Below are 20,786 nucleotides of genomic sequence, written 5' to 3'. Positions count from 1 at the left end.
ACTAGAAGCATGGATGAAGTGGTCTTGGGTAAAAATAGTTTCGAACAGGGAGCTGCCAGTGGAGTTCCTGCAAAATTGAAGCTCGTGCTTCCGTTTCCACCCGTGAGGTGTTGTGTTGGCTTTGGTGAGCTGTTCCTGCGGGAAGCCAACCTGTGTCCCAGGAGGGTCTCTGGGAAGCAGCCTGTTTCAACAGCGTGTGTGTGTGTGTTGTCTTGCACTGACTCCAGGGCATTCCTTTATGGACTGGTTGCCCGGAGCATATGCCCTGAAGAACGGAGCGGGAGGGAAATGTCAGGTTTGTCCATCGTTGTACAGGTGATGTCTGTGTGGTTTTGTTTCTTTGGACTCCTGTCACTTTTATAAAAGCTGTGGACTATGGGGTGGAGCTCTGTGGGTTTCTCTGTTTCATGGGTTTTTTGGGTTTTGGGGGTTTTCTTGGTAGTTGTGCTTTCAAAAATCTCGGTGTATTTGGCAGAAAACAAAGTCTGGTTTCCATCATATTTCTGCTCATGTTGGAAGACAGGAGTAGAGGTGGCTTTTTGGCTGCCTAGCTCTGTTCTCATGTAAACCCCTTCAGCAACTGACAGAGCTTCATTTGAAAAGCCAGCAGGCTTTGGCCTTGCCCGTTGCTGGAAAACGTCTCGTGAACCAAACAGCTGGGAGGGGTCTGTCATTCCTAACGCACGTCTAAGCTTATGAGCGGCTGCTTTGGCCCCACCTGTTCTGTGGCAGCATGATAATCCGGTTTTACTGGGGGGTTGTTTTCACAGTGTTGATCTTGTGTACTTTTCTATGCAGTCTCCTTGGCCTTTATTTTTATTAGATTAAACAAACCAACCTCTTTACTGTCCACTTGTAAGCCCTTTTCTTCCTCCAACCGTACTAGCCGATCTCCTTTGCTGTTGTTCCTGTTGGGGAAGCCAGGACCATTTGGTTCCACGTTACGGTATTCCAGACCCCAGCTGTCTGCCCCTTCCTTGCTTTGTATGCTGGCACTGGCACTGCCCCACGGCTGCTGGGAAGTCCTCTCCTGAACCAGTCCAGCGTTTCTTTCACTGGCGTCCCTCCCAGCCGCCCCCCTGATCCTCATGCACTGATCAGGACGAGGGATGTGAATTCTTTGTTTGCCTCCTTTGCTGTTATGTTCTCGTAGAAACAGCGAATTCCTGAAATGCCACGGGTCCTTGCTGAGGAGCACAGCCTCACCACGGGAGGTGTTCCTTGTGGCAGCTGGCAGCTTTCTCACAGGGTGTTACTTCTCAGCTCAAACCCGGGTTGGATAATCAAGCAGCTGCACATAACGCTCTTCCCTGTCATGTATGGCGTTGTAACCTCTGGTCAGGGGTGAGTAGCTTCACCCTTTGCCCGCCAGCGTGTGCAGTTCCGTCTGCCTTGTGCCAACTCCTCTCCCCTCTCAGGCGTTGCCCATCTCACGCTGAGCTGATGTGAATCCCCCTCCATGGTCTGTGGGTTCTGTTGCTGTTCTGTGACTGGTTTACACACTCGCTGGCTTTGTGCAAGTAGTAATAAAACTTAACGTTGTTTTTCAGGTGCCATTCTAAGGCTGGGCCAGACGAAGGACGCGTGGGGCGCTAGTTTCTTGGGGGGGTGGTGGTGGTGGGGGGGTGTGTGGGGGGGGGTTTCCCTTTTCGCTGGGCCCCGAGTTAAGGACCCACGCCCTGAAAGCGGGAATCCCCCCTCCACAGCCCGCTGGCGAAGAGGACGCAGGATTGTTTATTGCAGGATTCTTCATTGCGGCGCCGGGCCTCGCTCCACCCCGCGGGTGGGCCCGGGGGTTTACACACACCCTGCTCCGCCTTTCTTCCCCTCACCTCCGCACCGAGGGCACGACGCCCGTTACCTTCCCGGGCCCAACCTCGCAGGGGCCTTACAGGCCCCTCTTCTCTCCACACAAAACCACCGCCCCGTCCCGCGGACGGACCCCGCGAACCCTCCGCGGGCGCGGGTTAACGACAGCTTCAGCCCTTCGCCCGCCTTCGGGACCGCCCGTTAACGACCCGTTCACCGGCGACCGCCGCTCCCTTCCCGCCAGCCCCCGCCGCTCCCTTCATGGCTGCGCCTTTCCGCCCCCGCCTTCCGGGCGCCTGCGCCGCCGCGCGTGCGTGCCGCGTCATCAGCCTGCTCCGGCGGGCGGAAGTGGCGCGTTTGTCTCGCGCTGCTCGTCCCAGTCTCCGGTGGCGGCGGCGGTGAGTGGGCCCGGCTCCCGCGGCGGGGGGGGGGGGGTGTGTGGGGTGTGTGTGGGCCGGCGCCTTCTGCCCCCCAACTCCGGCGCGGCGGCGGCGGGAGCCCGGCCGGTCCGTTACGGCGGGGCGGAGGCCGAGCCGCTGGCCCGGGCGGAGGTGGGGCCCCCGGTGAAACCGAGGCGAAAACGGGCCGCGCCGGGTACGGGCCGCAAGGCTGCCGACCCCCCCCCCCCCGCCCCGGCACCATCGCGGCCAGTATCCGCGGACGTGGGGTGCGGGCGAGGCCGAGAGGTTCTGTCCGGTGGGAGCGAGCGGCGGGGGAGGAGGCCGCGGCGGTGCCCGGGGCGAGCAGCGGCTCTGGGCACCCGCCGGGTCTCGGGGCTGTACGCGACGGGCTGGCGCGTAGAGGAGCCGCCGCTGCGTCGTCCTCAGCGGTGCAGCGCCGGGCCGTGTGGGGAGACGGGGCTTTCGTTTTGCTCGAGCGGGTGCCCAAATCCGCGGCGAAGCGTGTGGGCCTGGGGGTGAACCGGACCGTGGTTCGCGTCCCCCTTGGCTTTCCGTGCCGTTTTGGAGGTTTTCTGCCCCCAAAAGGTCCGTGTGAAGTCATACATGTGGTTTGTGTGGCTTTCATGAACGTTGTGTTCTTTTTCAGAGTTGTTTTTTAAACTCAAATGGGTGATGAAAAGGATTCCTGGAAAGTGAAAACTTTAGATGAAATTCTTCAGGAAAAAAAACGAAGGAAGGAGCAAGAAGAGAAGGCAGAGATAAAGCGTATGAAAAATGTAAGCTGCCCTTTGGCACGCAAGCATTTCTGGTGAAACCAGAGGAGCTTCCTCGTTTTCTGAGGAGAACAGGGCTCTTTGCCCTGGCAGCGGGATTCTTCTGTGCTCTGATGCATGTTTTGTGTGTGATCTCTGCTTCCAAAGGTTGACAAAAATATGACACTTTGCTAAGATCTCATGGGCCTTACGTGGTACGCTCTGCTTTGTTTCATAGTTATCCGCCAGAAAAAGTACAGAAATGGATGTGGAAGTTGCAGTTCGAATAACAACCTTTCAAAGATTTTATACAAGAATAGATTTAAATAATTGTTCTTGAATAACTTTTATGTTGCTATTCATTTTTGACAGCTATGTACAAAATAACATTCTTTTGGGAAAAAAAAACCCCACAACAGTTAATGCAATCCTCCTCAGTCGTTGTTTAATTTTGTCTGATTACACTGAATTTGCAGAAGTTCAGCTATAATGGCAATCAAACAGCGTTTGGCTGCTTACAGCTATGAGATCTCTGCTTCATGAGTTAGTACTTTACTGGTGTGACCAGTTGAGGATGGCTGTTGAGCCAGGTAATGGAAGAACAGAGTACACCTTGGTTTTGTTTTTTTTTTTTCATTTTGTGACCTAAAAGTGAATTGCATTTGCTTTTTTTCCCTTTCTTGTGTTTCTGTCGCAGTCAGATGATAGGGATTCCAAGCGGGATTCTCTCGAAGAGGGGGAGTTGAGAGACCATCGCATGGAAATCACAATCAGAAATTCACCTTACAGGAGAGAAGACTCTATGGAAGACAGGTAAGAATAAGAGAATAACCTTGTTAGGAGGAGTCACTGACACTAACCTCTAGAGGTACTGAGAAGAAGGTTTAAATATACCCAAAGGGGAAATGTTTAACTTCTTTAGCACCCAGTTGTGCCGCCTCCCGTTCGTAGAACGTGCCAGGGTGTCTCTTTGAAGACCCGGTGAAGCCTTCACAGTGCGTTGTGTTCCGGTTTTGGGCACTACCCCGTAATAAACCGCTGCTCCCGAGATGCAGTTGGAGCAGGCCTGCCGAGTGCTCCTCAGGGCTTCATTCGCGCTCGGTTTGCTCGTGTATTGAAGTGCACGTACAGTAACAGTAGCTTGTCCTCTCGTCTGTACTGAACCATTAGTGCCTTGGTTCAGGGCTGTTACGGAAGTGAACTTTAATATAATATAAATTAAGAAAATAGGAACAAACGCGTTCTTTTCAAAATGGAGAAGAGAGGAGATGCCACCCGGTCTGTTTGACACGGTACGTGTGACCTTCCCGCGTTTATTAATTTGTCTTGTGTTTTAGAGGAGAAGAAGATGATTCCTTGGCTATCAAACCACCGCAGCAAATGTCACGGAAAGAAAAAACCCATCATAGAAAAGATGAGAAGAGGAAAGAGAAACGTAGACACCGTAGTCACTCAGCAGAAGGTTGTTATTACTGCGTTTGGCTAACGTTTCTGGTCACTTCCCCAGGTGAAGCCTGACAGGCGCTGTGTAGAGAGTAAATAACCACCACTACAAGCTAAAGAAAACACGGCAGGTGGATAAGACAAAGGAATTTAAACTCGTGTTATTTCTTTGACTGTGTTTGTGGGGACGACAGGGGTATGTACGTGTTTGAGAGGACAGTGATCGCTTTGGGACAGGGACACAGAGCCGGCTTTTACTCCCTGAAGCTTCCTTCTGGCTTCACCGAGTGAGTGGGCTGAGCTCTGATCTTCGTAGCTGACGGCAAAGGAACAACGTCCTTTCTAGAAGCGCTCGTGTCGTATCCCTGTTACTGACAGCCGCCTTCTGTTCTTAACGCAAGCGTTTGTGCAAGATCCTACGACCTTTTAACGTTCCAGCGCCCTTTCAGGCCAGGACTTTTCTGTTAAGAAAATTACAGAGAACCTGAAAATAGGTCACCATAAGTTTCGTCCTCTCCAGTTTTGCTTTTGAAACACTGGGGCGCTAAACATTTTGTGTAGTAACACTGCAAAATTCATTTCTGTTTGTTTAGGGAAACATGCCAGAGTGAAAGAGAAAGAACGGGAACATGAGCGTAGGAAGAGACATAGAGAAGAGCAGGATAAAGCCCGTCGTGAGTGGGAAAGACAGAAACGGAGAGAAATGGCAAGGGAGCATTCCAGGAGGGAGAGGTACATCCATCCCTCCCTCCTTCCCCTGTGACAAACCAGCAGAGAGATGAACAGCTTCCTCCTCTAAATCTCTCTCTAACCTGTTCTGAAATGACAAAACACTTCAGAGCAAGAACTTGTAAGGTCTGATGCCGGTGCCGTGTTCTTGTGACTGTGTCGTCTAATGAAAACGTGTTCTTGACTGTCATTGCCTTTGTAAGTGGCGTCATTCCAACAGATATTTCTAGATTAATTCGTTGCCGGTGTTTTACTGTGACGAAAAAACAGGGCACCAACCAGCTTTGCATTGTGTCAGGGGATTTATTAACTGAACTTGCTTAACTTCTGTCTAAATCCTGATGAGGGTGCAGAAGCTCGTGTGTTTTAGAGCTCATGGCCTTTGTCTTCGAAATGCTGTTTTTAAAGGATCAGCTGGAATCTGGTTTTGATTGATAATGCAAGCAGTGGTAGTGTTGCTAATGAAACTGCATGGCCCTGTCGTTTGGTATATACCAAACCAGTTCTCCTCTACTTCATCCCCTGAGTTTGTAGGGAGCTGTAACGTAACGAAAAGTAACTCTTTTTCTAGAGATCGTCTGGAGCAACTTGAGCGAGAACGAGAGAGGAAAATCCGAGAGCAGCAAAAAGAGCAAAGGGAGCAAAAAGAGAGAGAAAGGCGAGCTGAAGAGAGACGTAAGGAGCGGGAAGCCAGAAGAGAAGGTGACTGTCTGTGTATAAATGTGGTCTGGGCTGGCGCAGTGGTGGAATGGAGGTGGAGAAAGCATTTTAACTTGGGGCCGTGCCAGAAATTTAAAAAAAAAATGAAAACGAGGGGGACCTTCTGCGCGGGAGGGGAAAAAACAATCGATGAAGTTCCACGTGGGGGAATAAAACACTGTCGTATGCCGTAATTATCACGGCGTGCTAATTAGCCAGTAGGTCTTTCTTTGCCTCTCTCCGTTAGTCCGGTGTCCTGTAGAAACAGGATTGATGTGATCGCCGTTGTCTCTGTGCGTGTGTGCGTATCCGTCACGATCCCAGTCGCTTCTCAGCGCTTTGGCTGGGTCTGACCCGATTTGGTAGAGATGGAAGTCTTGAAATCAAGTGTTTTTAAGGATTTGGGGAAGTGCATTGCAAAGGGAGGGAGACAGATGGTGTAAGCACTCCAGCCATGAGAAAGGCCGTAGTGGGAGTCAAGTGGGGAAGGTTGGATAACTGGGCGATTTAAATGAACTTCTACACGTGACGCCTCACTCTGCAGAGCGTGTCAGATCCATGCAGTCTAAGTTCAGATCGTTTGTGGTTAAAGGATCTCTGTCCCAGCTTTCAGAGGTAAAAATCAGAGCCCGTTCCTGTGACAAAGATGGTTCAAGAGCAGCAGAAGCAGCCAGATTTATTGCCGTTCTTTCTAGCGCGGCTCATGCCAACCAGCTCCTTTGTGCGCTTGCTGTTTACGCTGATAATGCTCAATCTCTCTAGCCTTTAATTGTAGTTGGTTTTATTGCTCTGAATATTCTGTCAGCTCCTTCTAAACCTTCGCTGGTTTTATGCTTTTACGTGTCTTCCTGGTCTGTCCACTTCTCTCTGGCATTAGTGCCGTCGCTTCGGGGTGTTTACTGTGCAGCATTAGGGCATTTTGCTGCTGTTTCCCAAGTATGGCAGCACCCTTCCCGAAGTAGCACGAACCCGTATTTTATTGTGGATGAGGTAAATCGTAGTCCTTCGTTCCCCTAGGTGTAGTTAGGTTACGCTTCTGCTCCTCCCCGTTCCCCTTCCGTTCGTGAGGACAAACACAAAGTACGCAAAGCAGGCGGCTGTGGCAGGCAGAGGTGTTCTCGTTAGGGCAGGGAGATGTAACGATTTCTTCCGGTTTTGTTTTCACTAGTTTCTGCACACCATAGAACAGTGAGGGAAGAATATGGAGACAAAGTAAAAATGAGACCATGGAGTCGCAGCCCATTACGACAGCAGAGAGACAAGCTTGAGCAAGGAGATAGCAGGAAACCAGGTAGCATTTGCCACTTTGTCATGTCTTTGCCTGGGGGCTAGGAGGAGCTCTTCTGGGGCAGTGATTAAATTTTAGTGGTAAACCTATATCCCTGGTGCTCTGTTGAAAGTGTTGTCCACCTCAGCCGTGGTGGCATAACGCTGGAATACTCGTGAATATGTACAAATGTGCTGTTTCCCAAAGCACTGCTGGGTTTGCAGGTAATTGCGCAAGTGACAAACGGAATGAATCTTTCCTTTCTAGAGCAGGAGTAGTAATTTAAGGAGTTTCAAAGTGAGTAACTTCATTCAGTGACGAAAGAAGCAGCTGACTGAATCCTTAAACTTTGTACTTTAATTCCCTTGCAGATTAAAAGGGGTTGCTTACGCCAGCTCCAGTTAGGTTTGTTGGTAGGAACTGAGCTACCGTAAAAAGGTACCTTACAGGGATCAATATAGTTTAAGCATCACTGAGCCTGTCATCTTGTAGACGAAAATAAAGCGTAAGGCAGTAGTCTGGTTGGGTGGTGAATTTTGTTTTCTAAGCCAGAAAATGGTCCTTCCCGTACGTAGAAGGTCCTAACTGTGGGTAGAGAACTTGCACAACTGGCATAAAAGTGCCTTTGGTTAAAGAGCAGCAGCTCTGCGTCTGCCTTGTTAACGGGTGTAGCTGTAAAGATCGGTGTAACTATGCCCAGTGAGCTGGTGGCAGACTGTCATCAGCTGAAAGTCCAGGCGGAGGAGGCAGCGAGTCCTCTGAAGGTGCTAACTGATCAACAGTTGCTCGCCCGTGCCATTTCGTGGTGGTCCGGAGGGACTGCACCAGAGCAGTAAGCGCTGTGTGCACCCACATTAGTGAGACTGTGTTGTGGTGATGCTTGTTACCGTGTTACTTTTCTTTTCTTTGATTTTTTTTAATTAATCTTAGAGGGGCTTAGGCCTATATCGTGTTTAAAACCCCAAAGGTCAGTGTTCCACGTTTTTGGCTGCTGATCCTGCCCCAACGCAATCCACAAAAGAAGTTTGTCTTTTGAGCAGAGTGTGGAGGTTTTTTTAGTGCTCTGTATTTCCAATCCAGAATGTTCAGCAGCGCTTTAATGGCCCGAGAAAGCCAAGAGTTATCTGGGTGTCCGGGGTCTTGTCAGGAGATGGGATGTTCAGTCAGCACCTTGTTTTTAATTTCTGTGGTCTCGACAGTAAAAGAAGAGAAACCAGAAGAGAGGGATCCTCTTTCAGACTTGCAAGACATCAGTGACAGCGAGAGAAAAACCAGCTCGGCGGAGTCTTCCTCAGGTGATTAAGTGCAGTTTAGTAGATGCGAGTGATGGTGCCGTTGTCTGGTGAGGAACCGCTGTGGTCGGAGCGTGCGCCTCGTTAGTGACGTGCTTGGTTGTTCCCGAACAGAATCTGGATCGGGCTCAGAAGAGGAGGAGGAGGAGTCTAGCAGTGAAGGTTCTGAGGAAGAAGGAGAGGAAGAAGAGGAAGAGGAGGAGACGGGAAGCAACTCTGAGGAAGTCTCTGAGCAGTCAGCTGGTGAGTGACGTAAAGCAGGTCCTAGAACGGCGTCTTTTGATTTTCTTTGTTTCCCATTCCGTATCGTTTTATTTGAACATTTTCCTTCTCTCTTAGTCTAGGGTAGGCTGAGACCTCACAGGTCAAGATAACTCAAAAGAAAAAAAACCCCAAGTACAGGTGATATTCTGTCCTTTTGTGTAGAGGTAATACCCATTCTTCGTCTGAGAAGCCAGATTAGAACTCTGACAGCCGGGTTTGTCTTCGCCAACAGCGAAAGGCTCACCGCTTCAGTAACTGCGTAACATAACGAGGATGCTGTGGAGAACAATTCTGCGCTTTTGGGGGGGGAGTGTGAGATACAAACGTCTCTTGTCGTTTTAAATTATTTTCAGTTGCAAATTTCAGGTTTTTTGGTCACGCCAGTACAAGTAAATGAGCATAATCAAAAAAGGTTTAGTAAAAAAGTCTACTTACAGCCGTTCTTGTAATTAATTAGCAAAAAAAGGCACAAAAGGATGCTCTGAGGGCTGGGTGTTCTTCTTCAAAGCCAATAAGCAAACATTCATAAGTTTCCTGACTTAATTTATTCACCTGCCCCATCCCAGAATTCCCAGATAATCATTAAGAATTGTATTCCCTGTCGGAAGCTGAAAGGTGCAGTTGGGTTGAGTTGGGGGCAGCAGTTGCTTCCCAAGTGACACAGAAGTACGAGAGAGTGAAGAAAAGCGTTTTGGTAGTGATCTGCCTTACCAGGAGCTACAGAAGTGTTGAGTTTATTCAGTTGAACTTGGTTCTGTTTTGCAGAAGAGGTGAGCGAAGAAGAAATGAGTGAAGAGGAGGAACGGGAGAATGGAAACCACATCCCAGTTGGTACAATGCAAATACTGAATATTTAAAGAAGCATTTGGCTCCGTTTTCGCAGCCAAAGAAATCTGTTTCTGCAAATATTTAAAAATAATTTCGATGTATTTCGTGTTGCGGTTTTGCCATCTTTCTAAAGCGTCGTGTATTTGGCATTTTGGGGCCATTCTCATGTCAGAATCAGAAATTCCTTGGAATCTGTTCCAAGGTCTATGTTTAGAGGAAATCAGATCCTAGTCTAATGTTTCCTCCTTTTTCGTTTTGGGTCTCTTGTCCTGTCCTCATCAGAAAAACTTTGCCATCAGAATGAGTTACATTGGGTCAGTTTCCTCTTTCATTTTCTTTCTGTAAAGGTTTATTTTTCTGACGTGCTGTATTTAAGGCTGGAAATTGTGTGTACGTGACTTAAACGAGTTCTTGAAAGCTTCCTCTCTGCCAAGGGGCGAAACTGGGCTTTGCGTTGATCCCCGTTGTTACAGTAACTGCAGCTGCACGAGCTGCACACCTGGCTCGTGTGTAGGGGTCAGCGTTCACACCCGCATTTGTCTAAAGGTGAACTTGATTGTTCCAGACAGCTCCCTCTTTCCGTGACTGATTCTGACCTTTAAAGTTACAGAGTCGAGGTTTGACCGGGATTCAGCAGGAAGCGAAGTCGAGGAGGAGGAGGCCGGGGAGGGCACCCCTCATTCCAATGCCATGACAGAAGGAGACTACATTCCTGACTCGCCAGCTTCCTCCCCCATCGAACTGAAGCAAGAGCTTCCCAAGTATCTTCCTGCGCTTCAGGTAGGGGATCACTGAAAGGATGCTCGAGGGCATCGGGCAAATGGAAACACCTACCTCGTGGTGCCTGGGAGAGTTCATGGGCAGAATGCGCCTTGCTGACTCGGCGTCACAAAACACACGTTTGTGTGAACTGTTGCTGCTTTTTGTGGTTTTTTTTTTTTCTTTGACAAGGAAAAACATTCGTGGAGCAAAAAGAGATTACTCTTAGCTAGAGATAAGAATGTAGTAATGCATTTGATACTCAGATATCTTGGTATTGCTGTCTGAAGGGAGAGACGTGGGAGGGAAGAGTTCTGTTAATGCCAGCAGGAACTGGCGGGTGGTTGTTCTTCTTGTAGCCAACAGCAAAGTGTAGAAATACAAAGCAAAAGTGTATTTTTCTCGATTAACTACGTGAAAGGTATCGGCCGAAGGTGCTGAGTTGCCGCCTTTGCCGTTGTGGCAGAAATGCCCATTTATTCGGTGCAGGAGTGAATGAGTGAAGATGTAACGAACTAATTTGGTTCATCCACAAAAACACAGGCTCTGTCCAGGATTCCTTTAGAGATTCAAGTGAAAATAAACCCTAAGGGTACCTTTCTCACATGGTGTAGCCATATTGTGGAATTCTCTTTGTGAATTTTAATGATTCCTGTGAAGTTGCTGAAGTTTACCATATGTCTTCTTAAAAAAAACCCAAGGAAAACCCTCCCCCAGATGCTGGAGGAGTAAACGTTGTCCATCTTTTCTGTTTTCTCAGGGATGTCGTAGCGTGGAGGAATTTCAGTGTTTGAACAGGATTGAAGAAGGAACGTACGGGGTAGTGTACAGAGCGAAAGACAAGAAGACTGGTTAGTACCTTAGCAAAATCTGTCAAAAATACTGTTTTCTTTCTCAAGACTAATTACGCTTTTTTGATAGGCCGTGGGCTTTGACATTCACTTGCAGCTCTTTGAGTTCCCAAGTAATCTCTGTATTGGCCATGATGGTGTAGAACAATTAACACAATTTCCGTTTCTGGCTGTTCTTTCTGGCTGGAGATCTGCTGTAGATAGTTACCAGGTTGGAAGTTTTCAAAATTCGATATAAACGTTCCACCAGGCGTCACTGTAAGTGCAGACACCCAGTAGAGAACTCGTAAAAGCAGCAGTTGGTGTGCAGCGAGTCTGTGCTGCGGTAGTTTGTGCAGAAAGAAATTTCACTCTCTTTGTTTCTAAGGGCTCCCCCTCAAAAAGCCACTTCTTGTCTATACAAGTCTTGAAGGAATTACTGCATTTTCAATGAATGGTGCAAGAGCCAACCATCAGGTCCTTTATGTGTTCCTCCTCTGTGGTGATTCCTCGAGTGAAAGCAATATTTGATTCGATAGTTTACCAACAATAGTGATATCATGCAGCACTTCTTTGTTCCTGGACAAAGATAATGCACAGCAAGGCACGATCTGCCGGTTTCGCTCCGACCTCGGTGTGGTGTCACTGGCGGTAGATCACTTTGGAGCACGCTGGTCATTTTCGGGGGGAACTGTGGACAGTAAATGAAATATCTGCAGTTTCGAATAGAGGTGGCAGATGGAGAAGAGAGCTTGTGAAAAGAACTGTGTGATGAAGCAGACCTAGACAGAAACTGGGGTTGTTCTGAGGTTCCAAGCTGTGATTTTGGTGACAAGTTGAAATTGTGGACGCCTTGGGTCCTCTGTTTGTTTGAGAATAATGTGACCATTCGGTCTGCTGTGGGGAGGGGCAGTACACGGCTGGCATCGCGGTGTCTCGGAGTTCCCTTCCCTACTGGACACTGCCATCAGCTCGTTCTTCTTCGTGGCCCGCTCTGAGACTGACATAACCATCGTTCTCCACAATATCACGCAAAACCCAGATGTATTTAAATTTGGATTGTTGTTTCAGATTTTATTCTGTAAACTTGGCAATCTTGTGGTGGGGGTGGTGGGTTTTTCTGTTCTTACTTTGCTAATGTGAGACTGACTCTGCTTCTTGGTTCAACTTAATGTCTTGAGTAACGGTTTTCATTCAAACAAATTAAATGAGTGAGTGACAGAACACTGGGGAGGCCTCGTAACGTTTGTTAGCTGTGTGATGGGAAATCTGCCGTTAATAATTGTGTTTTCTTTGCAGATGAAATCGTGGCTCTGAAGCGACTGAAAATGGAGAAGGAAAAGGAAGGCTTTCCCATTACTTCTCTGAGAGAAATAAATACTATTCTGAAAGCACAGCACCTAAACATTGTCACAGTCAGAGTAAGGCCACAGTCTTCTGTTTCAAAAGTATTGTTGTCCTTGAAATACTGCCGCTTGGCTTTTAAAGTGCCCTACAAAACTGTTAGCAGTTGTAGCAGAGCTTGTTTCTGTAAACAGCTGTATGCTGCCCGTAAAGCTATGGACGTTGCTGGTCTCTGCAGAAGCTGATGTTTTGCAAGAATGAGCTGGGTTTTGGGGTTTTTTTTTCATAAAAAAAATACATTTTCGATGCGTTTTACCAATGACAGGCTGCCTTTATGCTCTTGCCAGTAAATTTCTACAGTTAATTTTTGCCTGCTTTTTAAATGCTGCGAGCTTGTTTTGATCGTCTGTTTCTGCGTGGCAGGAAATAGTCGTCGGCAGCAATATGGATAAAATCTATATTGTAATGAACTACGTAGAGCACGACCTCAAGAGCCTGATGGAAACGATGAAGCAGCCGTTTCTGCCAGGTAACTGTTTGCCAGAGTCTCCTGTGATTCTCAGACCTGGAAAAGCGGCCAACACAAACCCTGGAGACTTCGGGCCACGCAGACCCCGGGGAACCGGCTTTGTGCGGTGACGCGCAGCGCCGTGGCTGGAACGGGGACCCCCTTGCTGTTCCCCTGCTCGGTCTGGTCTCGCTGGCGGAAGCCAAGGCAGGATCATGGGCTGGGGGGGGCTGATGCTGACGGGGAGAGCTGCCGTAGGGCGACTGGGGTGGTTCCGATGGGACGCTGAGGGAGCTTCCCCTGGGCTAAACTGGAGGAGGAGGCTGGGTTTCGCTCTGGCCGCTTCCTGTGTTCTGCGAGGCCTTCATTCCTGAGCGGCCTTTGGGTGCGCTCCAGCTGTCCAGCTTGATGCTGCTCCCTTGGCAGCGCTGGGGGTTTAACTGCGCGTGGTCTGTGACGTGTTTTTATGGTGCAGTCCGTACTGCGCCGTTAACTTGACATCCCTTTCCTCCCTCTGCCCCTTTCCCTGCTCTCCAAACAACAACAAAAAAAACAAATTAAGGATAGATTGATTGTCTTAAATGCATTTGGCTGCTTTTATCATTTCAGGTGAAGTGAAAACCTTGATGATTCAGTTACTGCGAGGGGTCAAGCATCTTCACGACAACTGGATACTTCACCGAGACTTGAAAACTTCCAACCTGTTGCTCAGTCATTCAGGCATTTTGAAAGTAAGAATTACATGAAATATACACCTCGCTCGTGAAAAAGCCCGTATTGCAGAATTACACGCCGTTGTAGCTGCGGGAAGGGCTGGGTGGGATGTTCTGCATTCACCTTTCAGAGGTAGGGGGGTGGCTGGTACCTTTGCCACAGCTGTGAGATTCGTGGGAGGACAAACCAGCATGGTCTGGTGAATCCTGAGCTCTTCACACGCCTGACTGGGAGCCTGAACAGCGTTTCCCTTCCTGGTAACGCAGCACATGCCTGACAGTGTCCCTCACTTGCGCTGTATTGGCATCCTCGTGTTTGAACTGGGGTTGCTCTTTCAGCTTGAGAGACTGAGGCTTAATACGTAAATCTCTGTAGTAGGGCTGAACCGTACAGTTACTGGCAGAGGTGGAGATTCTCGTCACAAAGTAAAGGCTTTAAAAATGTATCTAACCTTTCACTGGCTTCTCACAAAACTCTTAAGAGAAAAGCTGTACTAACAAGATCAGGGCATAATGTTTCAGTTTGTACTTCTAAATTGCAGATGCCAGCTGTATATTGCCGTTATTGTATCTTACAGCTGTTGCTAAGCCCTTCTCTTCCTCAGGAAAACTGGACTTTGAGGGGTTTTTTCTTGCTGGCAAAGCTGAAGTCAGTGTCTGTTGTTGTTTGGTCTTGTTTCCCCCCTGCCATGTAAGCGCTCTGTCAAGGTGATCAATAACAGGAACTTTTACTTGGCCTCAGGAAGGGAAAATGGTTTTTCCCTTCAGTGGAAAAAGACGAGGACGAGCCACGAGGACCAGCGTACGCTGTGTGGCTGCTTTTGGAGGCTGGGAGCCGTGCAGTGGCCACGTGGCCAACACCTGGGGGCACTGGCAGTAACCGGTGGGGTCGATGTTGGCCGTGTTGCTGATGACCAATCTTCGTGTAGGTTGGAGATTTTGGACTAGCCCGAGAATATGGATCTCCGCTGAAGCCGTACACGCCGGTGGTTGTGACACTTTGGTACAGGGCTCCAGAGCTGTTGCTTGGAGCTAAGGTATGTTGCTGCTTCTTCCTCTGGCTGCTGGAGGGATGACCCTTCAGACTAACTTTATTTTATAATTTATGAACAAAGTGTGAGTGTGTTTGATTCTTTATATTGACTTAGAGGTGGGAATTCTGAATGTCCAGTATTATTTTTCCTAACACCACAGCTAGAAAGGTTCCATCTCCCACAGACCAAAGGTGGGTGGGTGCCAGGTTGAGTTTTTCTCCTGTAGAATGCTGAGGTGGGGGCACTGCTGGACTTCTCACGGATGGGTGCAAGCTGCTGCCCTCATCTCAGGCAGCTGGATTTTTTTCCTGTCTTTTTTAATCTTAGTCTAAAGTTTGTGACACCTGGGAGCAGAGCAAGGTACTGGGAATGTTCTGGCAATGTTCCCTACTGATGGCCTGTTCCCTACTGATGGCCTGTTGCCGTGAGATCAGTAGGTTCTGTAGGGCTTCAGTGACAAGAACCATGCCACCAAAAAGTACTGCACTGCCACCAAAAAAAGGGTGCAAGAGTAAAAGCAGCCCTGTGCCATCTTCCAAAGATGTTTTTGTGATAGAAGTGGCTACATTTAAGAGGAGAGGTGTACCATGGAGACGAGGTTTTGTGCCCAGAACCTGAGATTGTTGTGGCAAAATAAGGGCTGAGGATCTCTGTGAAAGAGGGAGGGCAAGTTCAAATGCTTTGCTCGTTGCCGTGCTCTGTTTGTGAGTGAAAAAGAAAGGCAGATTGTGGAGGCTTTCATGTTTCATCCTGAAGTATTTGTGTATATGGGTATTACTCATAATTCATAGTAACTTAAACTTTTGAATAAATACCCAAGGCACAGGTCTCGACTGTATTGGAGTGATCGTATGTTCAGTTCAGAGTGTAGAATCCTTAAAAAAAAAACCCAAACAAAACCTCCACACCTCAAATAAAACCCCAATCCAAAACACACCCCACCCCACCCCCTCAATGAAAATATCTTGCTGGTTTTAGAAGGTAGAATATATTCCTTCTTTTCAGGAATATTCAACGGCGATAGACATGTGGTCGGTAGGGTGTATATTTGGCGAGCTGTTAACGCAGAAACCGCTGTTTCCGGGGAAGTCAGAAATCGACCAGATTAACAAAGTTTTTAAGGTAAGTTTTTAGGGTTTGGCTTCCGACTGACTGGCTTTGGAGACGGGTACATTAGAGTAGTGAGAAATTAAAAGTGCTTGTTGCTCTTTGACAGAGAGTCAGCCTTAATAAAAGGCTCGTTACTCTGATTCTTGGTTTACCACCCTCACGGTGGGCCAAGACCATGATTTGCGTTGTGTCTGTTTTCTCTGGCTGTTACCAGCTCCTGTAGCTACATCATGAAGAAGCAGAAGGGTTGTGCTCTAGGGTGAGTTTATTAAGGAGATGTTTTCGTTTACAGGATCTGGGTACTCCCAGCGAAAAAATCTGGCCTGGTTACAACGAGCTGCCAGCGGTGAAGAAGATGACGTTCACCGAGTATCCCTACAACAACCTACGCAAGAGATTCGGAGCGCTCCTCTCTGATCAGGGCTTCGATCTGATGAACAAGTGAGTGCTGGCTGCCGGGGCGGCCTCGGGAAAAGGTGCTGTGATGGGGGTGGGCAGTGACTTGTGGCGAAGCGCGTACGTCAGCGCGTTACCCTTGCTGGTGCGTTTGAGGTGTGCCTGGGACGTTCCTTGCAACGCTGTTCCCTCACGCCAGCTCCGTTCAGTGGGCTGTGCTCTTACACCTGCTGTTAAACCTTAGTCCAAGAGGATTCTTGCCCACCTCTAGCCTAGAAGAACAGAAGAAAGTTCTAGTAGTAGTTTCAGCTCAATCGTGTCGTGTTTAATTACGTGGCGAGCCAGCCAGCCCGCAGTCTGCTGATGGATCTTGTTAAAACACTTAAATTACAACTGGAAAAAAGGCAGCACCTTCTGGAGATCGCATGAAAGACTTAGGAAAATAGAAATCTTGGGTTTTTACTAGATTTCCAATGTTCATGAGTTCTGTCACATCTGGTGTTCTCGCAGTCCTTTTAATTATCTCTACTGCTGCGTTCTGATCGCTTTCCAATTCATTTTTCTTTAAAAGGCTGACAACGGCTTGAGAGACTTTTGTTCCCTTCCCTCCCCTATATTCTCTTTAAATTTTATGACGTGAAGTAGTGGATTGAGTTTCAGGTCTTGCATAGAACTTGTCTCTATTAAGAAAATGAAATTTTAAGGAAGTTACAAAAAAGGGGAGGGGATTTTCAGTCTTTCCACTTTTTATGCGGCTCCAGGTTTCTGAATGAGTTGTGAATAATTTATTGGCAGTTAGATAACCTTTCAGAAGGCCCAAGCACAACTTGTCTTAGTAAAGGTAGACACCACATCAGTCATCCTCTTCTTGATTGCTTTGGTTATGACGGGGACGTGTCTTTTGGTACTTTGGGGAAGGGCAACAACGCTGTAGTATTCAAGTGGGTCTGGAACTGGCAGAAACACACGAGTAACTGTACATAAGCCAGTGGAACTCGTTACATGTACAAATCTTGGATATAAAAGCGTTTATGTAGGGCTGAATCCTCTTTGTTGGGATGAACAGTACAGTAAAACACGTTTCTGAATGGGGAAAGGCTTAAACCCATCAACCACAGGCTGTGCAGGGAAGTTCAGCCGCATGACAGCATTTTGTGGTGTATCGGTGCCCTCTCGGCTGTCTGCTCCAAAGAGCAAAGCAGCATTGCAAAATATTTTAATCGAGCCACCCTGGATCCCTTAGGAGCTGTAGCTCAAAGCTGACGATTTACACCTCTGCGACCAGATCCCTGAAGGCTACGCGCGATGCGCAGTTACAGGCCGGTGCAGAAAGCAAGCTTTTAAAGTCAGCTCGCGGTGTTGGATCACCCACGTGTCAGCAGTCGTACCCGTTAAGAGAACTCTCTGTTAAAAATCAGAAAATTCTAAATGGTGTTTCTGAAGGATTTACCATTTGTAGGTAAAATTTTTCTTCTTTCTGCCCCTCTGTCTCCCTTCTTCCCCATGTCCTTGTCTCCCTAAATTCTTCTCAGCTTTCTGACATACTACCCAGCCAGAAGAATTACTGCCGAAGACGGTTTGAAGCACGAGTATTTCCGAGAGACTCCCCTTCCTATCGACCCCTCCATGTTTCCCACCTGGCCAGCAAAAAGCGAACAGCAGCGGGTGAAACGCGGCACGAGCCCCCGACCGCCCGAGGGAGGCCTTGGATACAGTCAGCTGGTAAGCAGGGCAGAGCGAGGGGACCCACCCAGGCTCCTCATCTCCTCCAACATGGCCAAATCTCGATTTTTTGGCCAAGTTCCTGTGGGCTGCACTTGGTTTGGGGGCTTGGGATCCTGAGACTCCCCCGCAGTTGCATGAAGAGGGCACTAGAGCAGTCCAGCTTGGCCTCTGTTCCTTGTCAAAGGGCAGGGCCAAGCACGGTGGTATTCACAGAATTGTAATTTCAGTGTGTAATGGGAGAAAGAAACGACGCCTGGTTTTATCACAGGGCAGAACAATTTGTCTTTGGAAAGTGTCAATTGTTTTACGCCTGCAACTAAGCTCTCAAAGCTGCAAATTTATTTTTTTAAAAACTTAAAAAACACAAGGATTTCATCTCTTCACACGCACATAATTTTAAAGTTACGTGTCTCTTGCGGACAGAAACAGTCTCCTTTATCCAATATTTGGGGAAGAAGCCAAAAAAAGGCAAGGCAGGCGTTTGCTGTCTGTCTGCGGGGATTGTGCTGTGTTTTGGGAAAAAAAAAACAAAACCTGGCTGAAAAGACGCCCTTGTGAGGGTAGAGCATGTTCCAGTCTGAGGCACCTTAATGGTACCAACTTCTTGTTACCATTGCCACGTCCCAGCCCAGCTGACACGGCACTGGACAGTTTCTGCGCCCAGTTTAACAGGTGAAGTAGCCTTAGAAGTTTATTTAGCCTTGATTTTTTTTTTCCAGGGTATATCAGAATTGCCGTGGAGGGCACGCAGAGCGTGCGCCAGCAGATGCTGGATCAGTGCAGTTTGTGCACGTACTTACGCAGCGCGCTCACAAGTTTGTGTCCCCTTTCACACGTGCAGTCACAAGTAGGTGTGCAAACTAGGAATGCCCTGGAGACGCCTTTAGAGAAGGCAGTGGTCAGAGATTAACTCTGCCTCGGCCTTAGCTGCGCAACGGTGGGTTCGCAGCTCCTAGAGCTGCTTTGATTTCGTGTCGTCGTTGTTTAGATTTTTGTGGTGGAGAGGGAAAAAGGCATCTGCAGGGGCACTGATGAATGACGGGTGATTGGTTTCCACAGGGTGATGACGATCTGAAAGACACAGGTTTTCATCTGACCACTACAAATCAAGGAGCATCTGCTGCAGGACCTGGTTTCAGCCTCAAGTTTTAAACTCAACGTGGAAAAAAAAAAAGAAAAAAGGGGGTTTAAGGAAAAACCAGAGACCCGTTCATGTGAGTGGATTTCTGAGCGCCCCAGTTCTGTTCTTCGCGTCAGGGAGACTGATGTTTTTCACAGGGAAAAAGTCAAATGTCATCACGGAGTCAAAGGCTCTTGCCGGGTGTGGAGTATAACTAACTGCTGCATTCCATGACAGGATTGGAATTAACCTGAAAAGCCAAGGATCATTACAAAATTTGACAAAGGAAAACGAAGTACAATCCTGGAACAGTTTCTGGTTTATTTTTAGGGTTTTTTTTTTTTTTGTTGAGTTTCTTTTGTTTTGTTTTGTTTTGTTTTTTTCCTTGTAAATTTGTAGAATTAAAATACATTTTTAATTGTTTATCAGTGTGAAGGATTTCATTTCTTCACATGCAGCAAACTTGGATGGTGGGGGCATTAAGGCTTCTAGAATGGTAACGCGTTCTCCCCCAGAGCGGGGCTGACACCAGCGCAGTAGCGTCAGCCTGGGCAAACGACTTTTTGTTTTTATTTAAAGTAAATTGTGTGTGTCTGAATGTAGTTGGGGCAAAAACCCCATAACTGTTCTGAGGTTTCGTTCCTGGTGTGGGCCGTGGAGAGCGGCGGGCTCGGTGCTTGCTGACAGTATCTTTGGGCGCCCTGTTTGATGTGCGTGTACGTGTATTTACAGTGGCAGCGGTGCAGAAGACGTACTCTATTGTTTTATAAATCAAACAGCTTTAATATGGAGACTTGAAACTTTATTTTCTATAGAAAGTTCTTTTAAATACGCCCTTTTTCCATAAAAAAAGAAGAGCTTCGCTCCATTGATTGCTGTATTCCAGTCCTTTCTCCTAAGATGAAAGACCAGCGGGATCACGGAATATCACATCCTTCTGCGTCTCTGATTTATACTGCTGTCCTTCTTTTCTGGGAAGAGGAAGATCTGGAAAATGCTGGGGTACTTGTGCAATTGGAACTGGGCACCAGCCCAGTAAAAGGATTAACTTAAATTATAAACATTCTATTGGTTTCAGTACGTTTTAAGAGCTTTTCTGGGTAAAGGCCTTGGAACCGGAATGTGGATGTATTAAATTGTGGTAAAGTTTGAAACAAGGAGGTTGGGGTTTTTGTCTGTGGAGGAATGCAGAACTGTTTTCTCTTTAGGCCTGACTGATGGCCTGGTACTGAAGGACAAACAGTTCTGTGGCTGCTCTGGGAACTGAAGCACGCGGGATTTTTAGGGGGATTTCTCACAGCTGGAGCTCAATGACCACTGGAAAGCAGCGGTTTTGCAACACCCCACCAGGCCCAGGAAAGGCGAAGCCCCTTTGCCACGGCCTGTGCCAAGCTCTAAAGGATCAGACCCTATTTATCTCACGCCGCGCTGCGCATCTGCACGCTGGGAATTTACTTCCTCCGGAGCGTCCTTGGCGCTGCTGCAGCCAGGGCGGGCAATGCTGGGAGGTCCTTGTTCCTGACAAAAAGGATTATTTGTCTAAGTTGGGGTAGTTTTAGTAAAATATAAAAACCTAAGGCTGGATTGCAATGGAAAGGTAACGTGGTTATGAGCGAGATGTGTAACTCCCGGTTTGGTTGTAGGCAGGAACCGCCAGCTCTGCCCGAGGGGCGCAGCGTTGGGCGGTTACTGCGGTTCGGCTTCTCTTTGGTCTCAATTCCCTTATTTTTTGCGTACAGCGCTTGCCTTTCACGGTCCTGAGC

At 48.0% G+C, this 20,786-nt stretch overlaps 1 protein-coding gene across 4 annotated transcripts; it reads left to right on the top strand.

Moving 5' to 3' along the window:
- The first annotated feature begins 2,168 nt into the window (after nucleotides 1-2,168).
- LOC104350560 (cyclin-dependent kinase 11B) lies at nucleotides 2,169-19,446 on the top strand. 4 transcript variants are annotated; one of them, XM_086476293.1, is made up of 20 exons: nucleotides 2,169-2,207; nucleotides 2,857-2,986; nucleotides 3,660-3,775; nucleotides 4,300-4,397; nucleotides 4,999-5,137; nucleotides 5,706-5,836; nucleotides 7,002-7,124; nucleotides 8,300-8,395; nucleotides 8,507-8,635; nucleotides 9,422-9,487; nucleotides 10,089-10,264; nucleotides 11,004-11,094; nucleotides 12,373-12,494; nucleotides 12,841-12,946; nucleotides 13,535-13,656; nucleotides 14,568-14,675; nucleotides 15,678-15,794; nucleotides 16,075-16,223; nucleotides 17,711-17,900; nucleotides 18,963-19,446. In XM_086476293.1, exons 2-20 carry the CDS (start codon nucleotides 2,876-2,878, stop codon nucleotides 19,053-19,055), a joined length of 2,283 nt encoding a protein of 760 aa, XP_086332419.1. In that variant the 5' UTR covers nucleotides 2,169-2,207; nucleotides 2,857-2,875; the 3' UTR covers nucleotides 19,056-19,446. The 4 variants fall into 4 exon arrangements, with proteins under 4 accessions (XP_086332419.1, XP_086332418.1, XP_086332417.1 ...); XM_086476292.1 differs by having other exon boundaries at nucleotides 4,300-4,424; nucleotides 10,095-10,264; XM_086476291.1 differs by having other exon boundaries at nucleotides 4,300-4,424.
- Nucleotides 19,447-20,786: the final 1,340 nt, after the last annotated feature.

Source organism: Leptosomus discolor, chromosome 20 (genome assembly GCF_034619465.1).
Source record: "Leptosomus discolor isolate bLepDis1 chromosome 20, bLepDis1.hap2, whole genome shotgun sequence".
In the NCBI taxonomy this organism is placed as follows: Eukaryota; Metazoa; Chordata; class Aves; order Leptosomiformes; family Leptosomidae; genus Leptosomus; species Leptosomus discolor.
Note: the sequence above shows the minus strand (reverse complement) of the source record. Positions and strands in the feature narration are given on the sequence as shown.